At 37.7% G+C, this 15,853-nt stretch overlaps 3 protein-coding genes across 7 annotated transcripts in view; 1 reads left to right on the top strand and 2 right to left on the bottom strand.

Annotated features, from left to right (window-relative positions):
• Rhobtb (Rho-related BTB domain containing) overlaps nucleotides 1-13,443 on the top strand; it is a 28,521-nt gene extending 15,078 nt beyond the window's left edge. For 3 of the 5 annotated variants that reach the window (XM_077422668.1, XM_077422670.1, XM_077422669.1), the window contains exons 3-15: nucleotides 201-304; nucleotides 369-566; nucleotides 1,474-1,681; nucleotides 2,293-2,535; nucleotides 2,615-2,700; nucleotides 3,115-3,241; nucleotides 3,334-3,468; nucleotides 3,943-3,966; nucleotides 4,753-4,906; nucleotides 4,985-5,115; nucleotides 5,592-5,834; nucleotides 5,923-6,071; nucleotides 6,321-13,443. In XM_077422668.1, the coding sequence (XP_077278794.1) occupies nucleotides 201-304; nucleotides 369-566; nucleotides 1,474-1,681; nucleotides 2,293-2,535; nucleotides 2,615-2,700; nucleotides 3,115-3,241; nucleotides 3,334-3,468; nucleotides 3,943-3,966; nucleotides 4,753-4,906; nucleotides 4,985-5,115; nucleotides 5,592-5,834; nucleotides 5,923-6,071; nucleotides 6,321-6,564 (2,046 nt within the window). In that variant the 3' untranslated portion in view covers nucleotides 6,565-13,443. Of the gene's footprint in view, nucleotides 1-200; nucleotides 305-368; nucleotides 567-1,473; nucleotides 1,682-2,292; nucleotides 2,556-2,614; nucleotides 2,701-3,114; nucleotides 3,242-3,333; nucleotides 3,469-3,942; nucleotides 3,967-4,752; nucleotides 4,907-4,984; nucleotides 5,116-5,591; nucleotides 5,835-5,922; nucleotides 6,072-6,320 lie in introns of all 5 variants that reach the window. The other 2 variants (XM_077422672.1, XM_077422671.1) reach the window with 2 other exon arrangements.
• Nucleotides 1-15,853, bottom strand: part of LOC143906528 (uncharacterized) — a 46,740-nt gene that overhangs the window by 28,999 nt on the left and 1,888 nt on the right. The window lies entirely within an intron of this gene.
• Nucleotides 14,376-15,380, bottom strand: Nhp2 (NHP2 ribonucleoprotein). The gene is made up of 3 exons (XM_077422677.1): nucleotides 15,137-15,380; nucleotides 14,846-14,918; nucleotides 14,376-14,764 (listed from the first exon to the last, which is right to left on the bottom strand). The coding sequence occupies exons 1-3, from the start codon at nucleotides 15,300-15,302 to the stop codon at nucleotides 14,533-14,535; spliced, it is 471 nt and encodes a 156-aa protein (XP_077278803.1). The 5' UTR covers nucleotides 15,303-15,380; the 3' UTR covers nucleotides 14,376-14,532.

Genomic DNA, 15,853 nt, shown 5'->3' with positions numbered 1-15,853 from the left:
TAAATAAACCCGCAATTATATATACGAAGTGATTTAGCGACGAAAATTTAAAAGTGATTCTAATTCTTTCTACTCAGACTTTCGTAAAAATAAGAGCACACACCTGTATGTTCATTATTATCAAGTTAAAGGCCATCTCTATTATTAATTTTCCTAGAAATATGTAACGGTATTAAATAACATAGTGTCATACGTGTCAGGTGTTGGAGCGATCTTGGGAGGTAGTAGACAATGTAAACGTGTCGCTACGACTCTGGGACACATTTGGCGATCACGAGAAGGATCGACGTTTTGCATACGGCAGGTAAGATTGTCGCCGAGTGGAATTTTTATTCACGAATCGATATTAACTAAAAGGGTTTTGTTAGGTCTGACGTCGTGTTACTATGTTTCTCCATAACCAACCCCGTTTCCTTGCGAAACTGCAAGGTGATGTGGTACCCCGAGATAAGGAGGTTCTGCCCGCAGACACCGGTCCTATTGGTCGGATGCAAAAACGATCTGCGATACATGTATCGGGACGAAACTTATCTCAGTTACTTCCGCGATCGCAGTCCCTTTGTAAGGTAAATTACTTAATTCTTTTAAGAAATTAACTAGAAGAAAAATTGGCGAATTTGAGATAATTTGACGACAATCCTTTTTGTGAAATCGAATTTAAAAAACTCAGGAAGCGTTAATTTTATCAACAACTCAAAATTTTAGAGTTCTCGGTCTTGAAATTTCTTTTTAAATCTTTAAAATTTTGACATTTTATAATTTCTATCTATTTTTCTAAACACAATATAGATTTAGCCCTTTAATAAAAGAGAGAACGCAACTAGATTTATCTTTAGTTTTTATCGCGTGGATTTAGTTAATTTTCATATTTGACAATTTTACACAAAACAAATTTTGATAAAGTTGATTGTTCTAAGACGTATAAAGTGTTTTTCCAAAAACGAGCGAATTTAGTTATTTCAATCGATCGCCTTCTTTTTTTGGCTACAAATGAAATTCGCGCGCGGCTCTTCGATTTTTTTTTAGCCTCGTGTGAAACTCATTCACTCGCATCGATGCTCCTTCAACGGTGGTCAGTTTACCGAAGTGTGTCGAAGTATTGATTTTTCAGTGAGTCTCCATAAGCTTCCTCGAAATCTTTTACCGGCAAAAAATATTCATTACATGAGCTTATGCGCCGCGACATTATGGCGTATGAATTTTATAACGGCGCTGGGTGATTGATTGAAAAACTAAAGATTCTCGATAGTTGAGTAATCGAGTCGAAATTAACCGAACCTTGACACACGGCTATTACTCCCGCGGGAGGAAGTCTGAAAGTCTTCTCGTGACTTTTAGCGATCCCTTCTTTTTACGCGGCTACGGTCGGAATGACTTCATCGTCATTTCAGAGTTTCACCTTTTTCATCAATAACATAGTGCGAAACACGTTTCAACGAAAGCACAATCAATCTTGTTTGCAATTATTTACAGGGCTACGAGGAAGAGCGATTTGGTGATGCCGGATCAGGCGCGGGCGGTAGCGCGAGAACTCGGTGTGTGCTATTACGAGACGAGCGTTTTCACTTATTATGGCGTGAACGAGGTGTTCGAGAATTCAATACGCGCCGCTTTAATCGCGCGTCGTCAGCAGCGTTTCTGGATGACAAACCTGAAAAGGGTGCAAAGACCTTTGTTACAGGTAACAGACAATGCACGCAAACGATTTTGCGACAGATTTCAGATTTATCTTTCAAAGATAAAAAGAGGCCTTTGCTCATCCTCATAATTTTTTAGATATAAAATTAAGATTGTGTTCTTGAAAAGAGGGCCCAGATAGCAAAATGTCTGTCATATCTACGAAATATGTCCGTAAACTCGTGAGCGTTTGTGCAAATAATATGTAAAGCTGCGTCCGCAAATGCTCAACAATAGTATTGATTTGTTTCAAGCAACGGTTTATTCAATATTCGTTACATTTTTCCAGCAACAGTTTACGCCCGGAGATTCCATTAGTGCATACAGTTTACATATTATTGATGGAAATAATTTACATAGAGTTGCTCAAGCTGTTTGCAGCAACAATTTACATATCTTTGCTGCAAAAGCACCATAAATACGAATCTTCGACGAGCTACGACTTATGTTTACGCAATGTTTGTGGCAGCAATACATAAATTGTTTTCAGTAACGCGTTTGCATGATTTTGCACACGTTTTGCTATCGGTGGAGGGGTTCTCTTTTGTTTGATTGATGCTCGAGTTATCTTCTTCGCAGGCGTTGATATGAGCTATGATGATTTTGACTTGACAGGCGCCATTCTGCCCACCAAAACCAGTACCGCCAAAGGTATGCCTGGCTGCGAGTACCTACGAGGAAAACATGAAGAGCTTGTGGACGAGGCCGGTTCACACAGACGTCACCCTGATAGCGAGTAACTGCACGTTCTCGGTTCATCGTTGCTTGCTCGCCGCTGCCTCGCCGGCGTTCCACCGGCTCTTCTCGATGGAACTCGCCCAGGAATTGACGCCGCGCAGCTCCAGCGAGTCCAGCATGGTATATGCCAGCTCTATCAGGTTCGGAGGTAGTAACAGGATAACACAATAACACATGTTTCCCTTATTGTCTCGTCAAGGTGAGCACTTTCGGCGAGGCCACCGTTGGTGACTTCAACGACGATACCGAGTGCCTAATTCGTATCGATCAAAGCAAACCCGCAAAGTGAGTAATCATTCCTCGTATGTTTACTCCTGCGTCGATTAACCCTTTATTTGGCAAGCCGCAGTTAACGCGTAACGGAACATGTCTAATTTTGCGGCAGACGTTATACTAACTCGCTAATATGTACGTTATAAGTGTTGCTTGGGCTTGGAAACTAACAGAAGGGCATGCGATTGAAACGCTTCGATCATACCATAAATCCAATACACTGACATCGCTTGAAGGTATTATTGCCAAATAAAGAGTTAGATGCAGTTAGATGCTCCCCCTTAGTCTTTGCACGGTCTTTAAATGTCGGCACATTCGACTTACGTAGCGACGGAACAGAGTTTGCAATATTTCGTAATGAAGAGTTTGTATACCACTATCGCTTGACGAGACAAGTCCCGCACAAACGAGTCGTGTACGTTACAGAGTCTGGGAGCAACTTAAACGACGCTCGAGTTTTCAACTACTGCCGACGATGGATAATCAGAGGAAGAGCAACGGCGCGACGAGGGAGCTGAATCATCCTGCCTTCCAAAATATTCGTATATGTATGGTGAGAGTGGTTTTTTGACATTTTGTCGCGCGAAAACTTGCGAAACACTTTGTCGCCTCGTCGTTATAATCGTCGTCGAAATCGCTTTACAGACTGAGAATGCGAACGGAGTGCAGCAGCCCATGACTGTGATTACGCTGTCGAAGCTGATCACGCCGCAGGCGATGCAGCAGTGCTTGCAATTCATTTATACAGGCAGCTTGGACAAACGGTACCACGATCTACAAGTACGTTGGGTCGGTAGAAATTATCATAAGAGAAAAGGTACATTCGAGAATGTAAGAAGACACCCTTTGTTTATCTGTCGCGGAAGTAAACGCGCGTAAATAGGCGTGATATAATCTCCGTGCGAAAAGGAATAAACGACGAGAAACGTCGATTTATCTCTAGGCTTACGACAAGGTAGAAACTCAACTGAATAAGTGTGCTCTTCGGTTTGACTGTCTTCGCGGCTGCGCAAGCTCTGTTGTCTTTTTATTATATAGGTATAATTTTGCAGCAATGTTCACATTATATGTATGAATTATATACAATGCGAGAAAGTACGACTGAGACACCGCGGCCAGGTTGCGAATGCTCCCGACGTATCGCGTTTGATAAGAGAGACACGCTGTGTACATTGTAATGATCTCTTAAGAGCGTGAGCTAAAATCGCAACTGTTGCAGATAATACAGTAACTAACGCGGCTCTATTCTTTCAGACAGCTCCTATCGGGCTTCTACTGGTTAGTACAAAAGCGAAATGCGTTTGGAAATTTGGCAGTCGCATTAATATATACGTTACACGTTTTACATGCGCACGCACGCACGCACATATAGTAGCCTCATCTAGCTGATCTGTTTCGTTGAAGACTTAATTGCGTGATCATATCATCACACGAGCATGCGCCTTTCTAATTATGACTAATTACAAGGCAAACTCGTTGCATCTCCAAGAATTAATCTTTCAATTCACAATGAAGAGCTATACTAAAATATGCAAAAATTAACCAAATATTAAAAATAATAATTATTATGAGACAGATGAATATCAGAGAGGCTGTTAAAAACCCGTCAAAATTGTTTACGTATATGTTTGAAGACGCGTTTAATTGTCTTCCGTAGAAATCTATATTAAACATCGTGCAATTTGACGACTAATTACATCAATCTTCGACGTTTAGCTAATAGGCCATGTTCATTAAGCTTTATAGTTCGCGAATCATTGCTTCCGTTGTATCGTGCGACCATCGTCCTCGACATCATCGAGCGAGTGGGGGGAGGGGAGAGCTTTGAGGAATCGACGCACGGTCGACCTCGGTCGAAGGGGATGCCGTGCATGGATACGCTTCCAATTGTTCTCACCGACATTCTAGAATCATTGCCTAGTAGGATAGGTCTTCTAGCGATCCGGAAGGGATCAGCTGATCTCGCGTGTTTTTCTTTCTTTCTTTTTTTAAAATCGCTCATTCTACGTCGACGAAAGTCGCGACGGCGCATCCGTATGATGTCTCGATCGCTCTTGCCCGCAGGAAATCAGACAGGCGGCCGAATTTCTCGAGCTACCGCAATTACTCATGGTGCTCGGTAGCATACAGACGCGGGAGCAGTTCGTTAATAGCGATCTCAACAACCGGTACAAGCAAGTGGTTAGACAACGATTGGAAGATATCTGCCTGGAGCAAGGTGGGCACCGATCGCGCATCGAAAAGATAAATATCTTTTTATTGTGAGCCTTTGACTAAAAAATGTAATACACTCCAGGTCTCTTCGCCGATGTGATATTCGAGTTGGATGATGGCAGCGTACCGGCTCACAAAGCGATTCTCACTGCCCGATGCGACGTGATGAAAGCCATGTTCTCTGGCGATTTTCGCGAAAGCAGCGCAAAAGTCGTAAGTGCACTCTATGAAATATGATAATTTTAACTATCGTAACTGATGGTAATTTTACGCGCGATTGAACATGAATTATTATGAAATTATTCTAAGTAAAAAAATTTTTATATCATATTTTTAAGAATTTTTCATATTTCAAAATTATAAAGATTTCTAAAAAAATGTGTCAAACTTCTTCAGATTTTATAAGTTTTCTTCAGAAATTGTAGAATAAAAGATCTTGGAATATTTCAGAATTTGTATAAAGAATTCTAGAAAAGATGTAGATTTTTTGAAAAAAAAAGTTTTCAATTCGTATAAAATAATTCTTTTTAAGTCATAAAATTTATATATAAGTTCTGGAAAACTATGCGAAGAATTTGAAGAAAATTTTTCACCAGAATATAACTTTGAAGAACTCGAATAAATTAATCGTAATAGCCGCGCGGTCACGATAAATTAATACAAATCGTATCTCATGATCGCAATGGCAGATAGTCTTTCCTGGGGTTCGGGAGTACACATTCCACAAGTTACTCTGCTATCTTTACACGGACGAGGTACCGGCGATCTCCTCGGCCAGGTGCCTGAATCTATTGGAGCTAGCTAATAGACTCTGCCTTCAACGATTGGTGAACTTAGTCGAGAGCAGAGTGATCGAAGATCTTGAGCGACTTTCGCAAAACGAGGGGAACGACGCCGTGGAAAACTGCCTGAGGCTGTTGGAGCCGTGCAAGGTCAGTTTCTTTCACGCGTTTTACATCAATTAAGACACGATAATGCGGCGGTAGCGGTATCCGTTTAACGCTTAGTTACGATTATCAGCTGCATAATGCCGATCAGCTGGCCGACTGGTGCATGAATCATCTCTGCGTTAACTATAATAAGCTGTGCAAAATGTCGCCTCGCAGCGTGCGGCTGCTTCATACGGAGAACCAGGAGTATTTGAATGAGCACCGATGGCCGCCGGTCTGGTACGTATCACGATGGCCTCATTATTCTTTCTATTATTTGATTTTGAAGAGAAGAAACCTTTTTTTTCCTTATAACTTTTTCCTTGCGATACATATGTCATGCTATTAACGTCGTTCTTTTGTTCTTATGTAAGTAAATGATCTCTGTCTACCGTTCGGAGTCAATTAAATTGATGTAATCGATTCAGTTAAGATTGTTATCGTTCAGTTCCCAATTTTGATATCATCGCAATTATTTGTCTCTGATAGGTACTTGAAGGATTACGATTACTATCAGAAGTGTTCAGCGGAGCAGGTCCGCGAGAACAAGCCGACGTTGAAGCGGAATCGCAATCAGTCCGGCTGCCTGTGCTTCTCGGGCTCGAGTAAAACCAGGCGAGAAGGTAATACCGGGAATGGCGGCGGCGGCACAAAGTCGACGACGTCGAGCGAGACGCCGGCGGATCGGCCACTCTTCGACGCCTCGACCGAGTCCGGCGAGCAAGCCGTATGACAGGAACCAAGCGGCCGCAGCCGCTCCGTCAGATTTATCCTGGTTTTACCTGTGCTCATGGTCTTCATATGCACTATTTTTACCATTTTGATACTGCTACAGATTTATACTTAAGCGGACTGCAAGACACCAAAGAGACTACGCGTAAACGCACGAAAAACACAAACACAAAAAAATATATATATATGTATATATATTTTATATAAATAAAAATATTATACATGTATGTGTAATATACATTATGATATTTTTATTCCTCTAGAATTATATATAAAATACATATATATGTATACATATGGGTAAATATGAGACACACACATACACACACATACACACACATATATACACGCAAAACACGCAATACCAATAATCACGCGACGAAAGCCGATTTAGGCTGACTAGGGGATGCATTCGATTTTAACTCGTCGAGGTCGAGTCTTGAGTCTTACTCCCTATCTCGTATATGTGATTTCTCTTTTTTCTAACGGAGCCATTCTCCGCGCCGTGCATTTTTAAAGCTCGTCGATGCCGATCACCGGATCATCGCAAGCGTCCGCGAATTTTTCATACGTGGACCTGCGGATTTTTGCGATGCAGCTCACATATACCTTTATCTTCCGCAAATAAAACGTGAATTGTATGTTTCGAGGGGAGACTTTGTACTTTCTCTACGAGCGTTGATATTCTGGAGTGTATACATTCAGAGACAAAATTGTGTGGATGCTGGATACGAATAAAGATCAAACTCACTTTCGTTTAATTCGTATTTTTCCTTATCAAAATAACGATTGGTGCGAATAAACATATCCATAAACAATCGTTTCACGTATGTACAAACATCTCAAAGAAATGGCAATTTGTAAGTAGGAAAACGAAACTGAGTCGCGAGAAAATATATTATTTTTTTGTCATATATATATATATAATACATATAACGATTAAAGTCGTCAACTAGTCCTATTCTATTTTAGTCGTAAAATTGTAAGAGTACTTCCATGTGAAAAGTATGAAGTCATATCAAGACGTTAGATGAAGGACGTGAAGAATAATGGATAAAGAGAGACTAGTTAAAGTAATAGCTATATATATATATATATATATATATAGGATTGCTTAGAGTTAATGAAATTACGTTGTATATGATAAACGCGTATATGCGTACGAAATTTAATGTCCTTCTATCTCCGTAAAGCAAGATTGTCGGTTAAGCGAGGAAATCGATAATAGGTTTGAGTGTCCACTCATCATTGTCCCTGATTGTATGTCGCGACTTTCGTGAATGCAACGCAACGCACTTGCATCATGCAAACACATCACCGCTTTCGCCGATGCAGAGTTTCAGTTTCGTTGTTTCGAAGAACGCGGCGCGCGGCGCCGCGCCGCGCCAGTCGTGTATTTAGCATCGATCACGGTATGATTGTCGTTTCGGTATGACTCTCGTGCGTTCCCTCCACGGACCAGCGATTATTGCGACAATCATCCGCGATCCATCAATGATTGTGGTAATTATTACCTGTGCGTATATTTCAAAAGCGAGAGTAGAAGATGTAGAAAGGGTAATCCTGAAGTACTACAGGCTTCGAAAACGCGCGATGTGTTTAAAGTAAAAGAAACGGGACGCATGGTATATACATATAACGTAATCGTCCTGTCATCGATGCGTAATTAGACTGAAGAAACGAGCAATAGCTTTAGTTAGTAGCGCAGCTAATAAGCGGTACCGTGCAAAATGCAGCGAATCAGTCGAAGCCGATCATCATCATCATCCTTGTTTCAGCCTATATTACTGCTGTCAGCACGGTAGGGAGTTGTCGGACAGGCTGACGCTTCAAGTCAGTGGCAATTAGCCAAATTGCTGTCTCGTGCTGCCAAATAGGCAGGACGCGATAGACTTCGGAAAGATCGATTGATTCTTCGCTATTTTACGGTATAACAGTGTTGGGCATTTACGGATATACTTAGGTAAAACGACACTTTGAGGTGCATTGGCCACTTGAAGAATATTTATTTTCGGCTACAGAAACACACTCGATATGAGTTTCTCGATTCAGTAATAATATAACGGTTAATTTAGGCGTTACGCGATTTTGTTTAGAACGATTTTCGCGCAGGCGATTCAAGGCGAGCAAAACTCGTAAATTGAGCTTTACGTTAAAGGCAAAAATATGAAGCTATGGGCCACTTTTATCGCGTGAGAAAATTCGTAGCTCCTTTTTTAGAAAGACACATGTCGCGGAGAAAGTAAATGAAGACTTACCTTTGCTAAGTAGAAACTCACGAACACAAATGGTCAATAATCACATAGTGGTCAGTAAGTGTAAGTATGGTGTACTTACAACTATCTATATGTAGAATATTAAAACTGTCATCTTATAGGTAGCGCGACTAAATTAAATGTAAAGAGAGACAGAGACGCGTGGATTATTTCTTACACCTAAACGTAGTCTGAAAGTCATTGTAAAGTTGTCTGGAGGACATCTTTAAAATCCACCGCGCGACGTCCTTTAGATACCTTTTAAACGTCTCTCGGACAGCCGTGTTGTCCGAGCGATAGCTTAATTACACGTAAAGTGATAGTTTAGATATTCTACGCCGTGATTACTCACTGATGTTTACTCGAAGACGCCCAAGACTGGTACGTAGCCGTTTAAGAGACACGCGACACAGGTATACCGCGCCGTAAGTTTGTGCAAATTTATACTCTTTACGAAGAAAGTGCGGCGATAAGTTCTGCTTCTCTCTTCGTCTCATCCATGCGATCCGCAATAAACGACATCGTCGATATCGCTATCTCTTTTTTTTTTCAATTATTATTTCAAAAAACTTCGCCGCTTGCAATGACGACTCGCAGTTGCACGCATTAGATCGCTATAATTTCTTTTGTTTTCGCGAAGAGAGGGAACTGATCAACGCTAAATATCGCGGCAACCGCATCAACATATCGATTATGATAAAGAGTTACTGCTGCGACGACGCTATCATTATGTCACCGCGGCACAGCGACGAGATCTATCATATAGATAGCGAGAGAGAGAGAGAGAGAGAGAGAGAGAGAGAGAGAGAGAGAAAGAGAGGGGAGAAAGAGAGATAATGATGTTTGTAAAAGATGTAATTTTTCGCCCACAAAACACATCCGCGTTTCGGCCGGAATGTTTTACCTGAGATTTATTTTACTATCTTTTACGATTGTTACATTATTCATTATTGTAATACATGAAATCTCTCATTGAAGTATCGTGTATGAAGTGTTTCTCAAGCGAAGTTCGATTCTAATTTTGTTGTGCCACCCGCGCGTATTTAAAACGGCAAGTCGAAACAGAGATAAAGAGAGAGACAGAGAAAGGGAGAGAAAGAGAGAGAAATTTAGATATTTCTTCGCATACTTTTCAGGGAGTATTTTATAAAATTGATTCTTGCGCACACTCGAAGGAAATGTAATTCTGCCCGGCCGTAACGAACGGATTATAGCATAATAGTGATACTAATATTGACAACAATATTCGTAACAATAGTCGTAACATATAATCGTTAAGCTATAATCGGTGTTAAGGTATTGTCGTTAATAATTTGATACTCGTTAGCTCCGATCGTTCGCATAATCATCCTCCTACTTTCCGATCGACTCGCTACCGTAGAACGCGGTAGTAAAAGAATAGATAGAGTAAGTTTGCGTCGCGAAAGAACTTTGCGTCGCCCTCGTAAAACAAAGGATGAGGTAGATATTGTAATTGCGAATGTGAGATGTGAAGAACGAACGGAGATAAAAAGAGAGCTTGGGAACGTATACACACGGATGAATTAAGAACGATTAATTAACATAATCCCTCTTTAAAAATTCTGAAGGTATACAGCAAAGCAAATTATTCTTTTTCCGATTTATTTTAATTTACTGTAATCTTTTACGTGGAGGCCGCGATAGGCGTTTCGTCGCTGATCGATACACGCATTCGCAACAATTATGTTGCGCTACTGCCCGATCTATAATGGAATTATGTTGATGCGAGAAGAGACGTGGAAGAGAAGGAAGCGTCTCCGGCATAACCGGAAGCGAGACGCGATGCATATGTCATGTCTGTTCCAGCAAGGGTGAGAATAACGTCCCACTTGTATGCTACGTCAATTTTTGATGTCAATGTTGTCCTCTTCGTCGCTCATGTATATATATATATATATATCTAACCGTAAGTGTGTATATTTTATACTGAAGTTGGTAATGTGGAGGGGAGAATAGGATTATAATAAGGTTATATTGATAGTTGAAAAACCAAAGGGTTTGTGCGCGATTTCCTCGCGTTTGCGGGCGAGGGATTGAAAGAATAAAACGAGAAGAAGAGAAGCGCATTTCTTCGCGGAACAATTTATTTTCTCGACGTTATCGAAGCAATACATTTAATACACATAAATGTTTTACTTTATAATTATTTTTCATTTGCTCGTTCCCCTTCAACGTCGCTTCAATGACGTCATGAACATGAAAATGTATGAGATAAATTACCGGACGTTGTTACATGCTAAATGCATAAGTTACGAAAGCTGTCAATGCTGTCATGTAGTTTTATGTTTGTGCATAATAATGCGACTAAGCTTTCACTTTTTTTTAGGGACTGGCGCACATGGAAATCTTTCAAAAATCATATTCAAGCAAGAATCAACTGACGCCATGTTTAAATTGTTTATCTTTTTATAACGTAAAAGCAATTTCAAAATAAATGACCCAAATTATGGTACGTTATTTCGTGCGAGAAGTCAGCAAGCGAGAGTTTTGTGGATTTTTAGGTATGTTAAAATACTGGTAGTAAAATCGCGGCTATAAAAACAATGTTACATCGTTAAAATGGATTCTTGGTTGGAGAAAAATTGATGGAGTCTAATCTCACATATATCATACACCTATGAGATTTATCTATTTTTGTTAAACTCATTTAACACTAGAATTATCAAACACGAACTATCAATGGCTAACGTATACCTATTTCTATTATTTAAATGTTCTAATATCTTTTTAAGAAAGGGAGTGAGGAGAGAAAGTAAATTGATCGATTTACCCATTTACATATTGCAACAAAAATTATAAATTAGTCATTTTGACTACCTTGGTAGGTATACTTCTAGTATTCATCCGTGTCTACTTTTTGATTCGTTGTCTTTTGCATCCATTTATTTCTTACACGTTCTTTTTTATGCCGAACAATATTTTCAATATCTTTTAATTCCAATTTATAGATTTATGAATTATGGACTTCACAGTTATTCGTGCACTTTTTCTTAATTCTTGACAACGAGAAATACATTTTAGCTGAATAGCGATAAATAAAATTCTATCATGTATAATATCACTGTAATATCTGGTACCAGTTATCAAACGCTTCATTTCCATAAACTCGCGTGCTCCTACGTAATGATTGTTAATCACATAGCGAAATATATTTATCTGTGATATTTTCCTTTTATATTATTAGAAAAAAAGAGTTTGACTCATTCCAATTTAATTGAGAACGAATTGAAATAGGACTTCTCGATCTCACAACAGATGAACCTTTTATAAGCCGGGTCCAGATTTGTATCGTATCACACCGTATCGTGTCATGATATTTTCTTATCAAAATGCGGATATGTTGGTTATAATGATACGCCAAGGCCTTGTTTTCAATCCGTATTCGTGTCCCGTATCTTACAGATTGAAAACAAGGCCTTGGCATATCATTATAACCAACATATCCGCATTTTGATAAGAAAATATCATGATATGATACGGTGATATGATACAAGTCTGGACGCGGCTTTATATGCTATTGAGACTGTTCTAGATTAGAATTACAAATACACATATTTACTTTTATCTAAAAGCAGTATATAACATTTTTTTTCTTTATTTTTATTTCTCATATTAGTAGTTTGAGTATTTTGCGTATATAACTTCGGTTCTATTCTCGTAGCGTTTTTATACAGCTTTCTCTTCTTATAAAGTACAAAGTATCAAGTGAAGAAAAATTAACAGGAAAAATATATATAGTTGTCTGAAAAAGTAAACTTAACATAAAGATAAAAATAATATAATTAATCTATTTTAATATAATTAAAAATAAATTTTCGAAATTATGATTTGAAAAACATACGTGAACACCAAAATTTATCCATTTCTCGCTTAAAATCGTTTATAAAAGTATTGCTTGAAACTTAAGCGGTCTATGTAAAATAGATAAACGCTTTCTGGCATACACAACATATCTATGTATTTCGATTTCAGTTTAGAGTCCCTTCTTCCACAATTAGTATATTTCGTATATTCAATTTTTCTATCGCTCTAATTGTAATTAGCCTGTGATTTGCAGATGTTATATTATGCACGCTACTTCGTATCCACGATCAAAGATCAAACGGCATATACAAGTCCAAGGAAGAAACATAGGTTTTTATAGCTGTCGATGTAACGAGGATAAGTATAATATTAGTTACTAAACTACGACTTATATATATTCCGTAATTGTAAGAGAAAATTTAGTTCAGCGGTATCTTAAGGTATATATAAGAACGCGAGACGAAGACGCAGAGAACGTAGTTCGAAAAGGATCGGCCGACAATCCACGATTAATTTCGCACTTCCCAATCGAGATCGAACCGACCACGACGACTCCTGCGTTTCGGTTCAATCAGTGCGCGCGAATGCGAATCGTCGTTCTACGCTCATCTACCTTGAGGGGTGATAATAGTCTTTTCACGATATGTAACATAATATATTTATACACAATACCACGCACTATTTTTACGTACGGGCGTGATAAATATCTAGCGGATACGACTGTGTTATTTGTACGAATAATCTCATTCGAGGCAAGGGATGTCAGCATCATTCATGAATAAATAGATTTCTTTACAATACGTCGCAACTAGTTAAAAATACTTTACCAGACACGCTTTTAAATAGTTTTAATTACATTACATTACATTACATCTCACATCTGTGATATTACGTTTTCTCATTCAAATATCAATTCCTTTTTGTTGTATAATTATTGCGAAGTTGAATGTATATTTTTGAACGTAAAGATAATGTTTTTCTTAAATGTATTTTTTAAATATCTTCTTTTAATTTTTGCAGAATTTTGCGAATTTTATATTGAAGATATGCTGAAAATATAAGAAGATACGCTGAAAAATTATAACGTCAATTTTAAATTTGAATTAGAAAAATATATAGGTAATAATTCAATAATTAATTATTTCATTTTATTGTTAGTAAAATATTCCGAAGTATTAATATACTTAAAATTGCATATAGATTTAGGTAAGAAAAAACATTTTTGCTAATCTATAATCTTGAATTAAAAAAATAACTCTTTACAATCTTATGCAAATAAAGTTATCACTAATTTTATAATTAAAATTTAATTACAAAAAATTCTTTTTTTTATTTATACTGTGTAGTTATATACTGTATAGTAAATGAATAAAATTAAAATTTAATAAAGTTTGAAGCCATTTGTTTTATATGTACAATATGTCGACAATAAAAAATCTTAAGTGTTTATTACAAATCTATATTTGCTATATTTTTTGTTACAGATTTATACTCGTAAATAGAAAATCAAGACAAGACACTATATAATGAAATATATGATGACATGTTTAAAATGATTTGTTAAGATTAATAATAAAATAGTTTGTAATAGTATATACAAAATGGCTTAATAAAGTCCTAGTTCATTTTGTAAAATGTTTACTTTAAGTGATTTCCACAATTTATTTTATATACTATTAATTAAAAAATTCGCATTTAGTATTACAAACTAGTTTATTTTGTATATTGTATATTGTAGTTTATTTTGTATATTGTATTGTATAATTACAGAGAACATAGTTCGAAATAGATCGGTCAATATAATCCCCGATTAATTTCAGAAAATTAGAATACAATATACACAAATTTACAAGTATGTAATATACAAGTTTAGCCTATAAACGTAAAGACTATAGAGATGCAGAAAGTCGCTTCATCGTAGTTTTAATTTCGTCATAAAGATCTTTATAGTCGGGATGTTCCTTTATAAGTACCATAAGACTGCCGCGCTTCATGCCCATCGCTGTACCAATATCCATTCTCGATGGAGTGAAACAATAGGGGATATCATTATCTTCGCACACAATTGGTAAGTGGCACATAATATCTATAGGATATACATCTCCGGCGAAGACAACCAAACTAAAAATGAAAAACATCTGTGTAATATCTCGACGTACAATCCAATACTCAATGAAGGAAAATCTGGAAAATAAAGCTTACCCTGTTTCACCTTTACGAAGATGTTTTTGTACATCCTTTAAACCGTTGCGCAGATACGTTTTATGTTTGGATGCTGTAATAAATAAAAATTATTCGCACATATAATTACCGTCTACTTAAATGATATTTTAACAGATATACTTTATGCAATCCAGAAAAAAATGATTAATTGAAAAAATGATTATTAAATTACAAATTATTTTATACATAATAAGATAGACTGTATGTATATATTGAGCTACTATTGCAAAGTACTATTATTAAATAATGATGGCGATTGAAGTAGCTCACCTTTCTTTATACACTTGTAAATCTTTTTGGTTAGTTTCTTCGGTGCCATGGGTTCGGAAATAGAATTCACAAATCGTAGCTTTTCCTCGTAACTGATTTCTGGAGCCTCAATATTTTCATCTTTCACTATACTGTCATCAACCTCCATTTTAATAGGTTCCTGCATTTTCTGTGAATATTTTCAACTTTACGAGAAAATGGTACACGTGCCCAACAGAGATAAGCCTGAATGGACGCGGTGCACGGTGCACGTCAATGTTTAGAGGTTAGGTTAGTATATATATATATATATATATATAAATATAGATTAGGTAGACTTCCGATTCGAATCGATATGTGATATTTCGAAATATCGATACATCGGCCATTTGATATTCGATATTTTGAATCAATACAATGGGTGCGTTCAACCGATACTCCGCTAGCCTAGCAATCGTGAGCAGTCGCTCGTTTTCGCTCGTTTCCTCTCCTTTTAATCCATTGGGTCAAAGGAGAGGAAACGAGCGAAAACGAGCGACTGCTCACGATTGCTAGGCTAGCGGAGTATCGGCTGAACGCACCCATTGAGCAGAGACACAGGTGGCAGAGAGAAGCCTAAAAAAAAGGCCCGGACACATAGAAAAACTTAAGCAGTAAAACTCAAGCAGTAAGCAAATCAGCCAATCACAGTCAAGAACTTAAGGCACGGCCCTAAGCGGTTTCTTACTGCTTAAGTTT

Source organism: Temnothorax americanus, unplaced genomic scaffold (assembly GCF_048541705.1).
Source record: "Temnothorax americanus isolate GAGA-0224 unplaced genomic scaffold, ASM4854170v1 Scaffold72, whole genome shotgun sequence".
NCBI classification, from domain to species: domain Eukaryota; kingdom Metazoa; phylum Arthropoda; class Insecta; order Hymenoptera; family Formicidae; genus Temnothorax; species Temnothorax americanus.
Note: the sequence above shows the minus strand (reverse complement) of the source record. Positions and strands in the feature narration are given on the sequence as shown.

Coding starts and splice junctions, on each gene's coding strand:
- Nhp2 (XM_077422677.1), bottom strand. CDS start 15,302: ATGCAGGAACCTATTAAAATGGAGGTTGATGACAGTATAGTGAAAGAT. Junction 14,919..15,136: donor TTACAAGTGTATAAAGAAAG/GTGAGCTACTTC, acceptor TATTTATTACAG/CATCCAAACATAAAACGTAT. Junction 14,765..14,845: donor CTTCGTAAAGGTGAAACAGG/GTAAGCTTTATT, acceptor TTTCATTTTTAG/TTTGGTTGTCTTCGCCGGAG.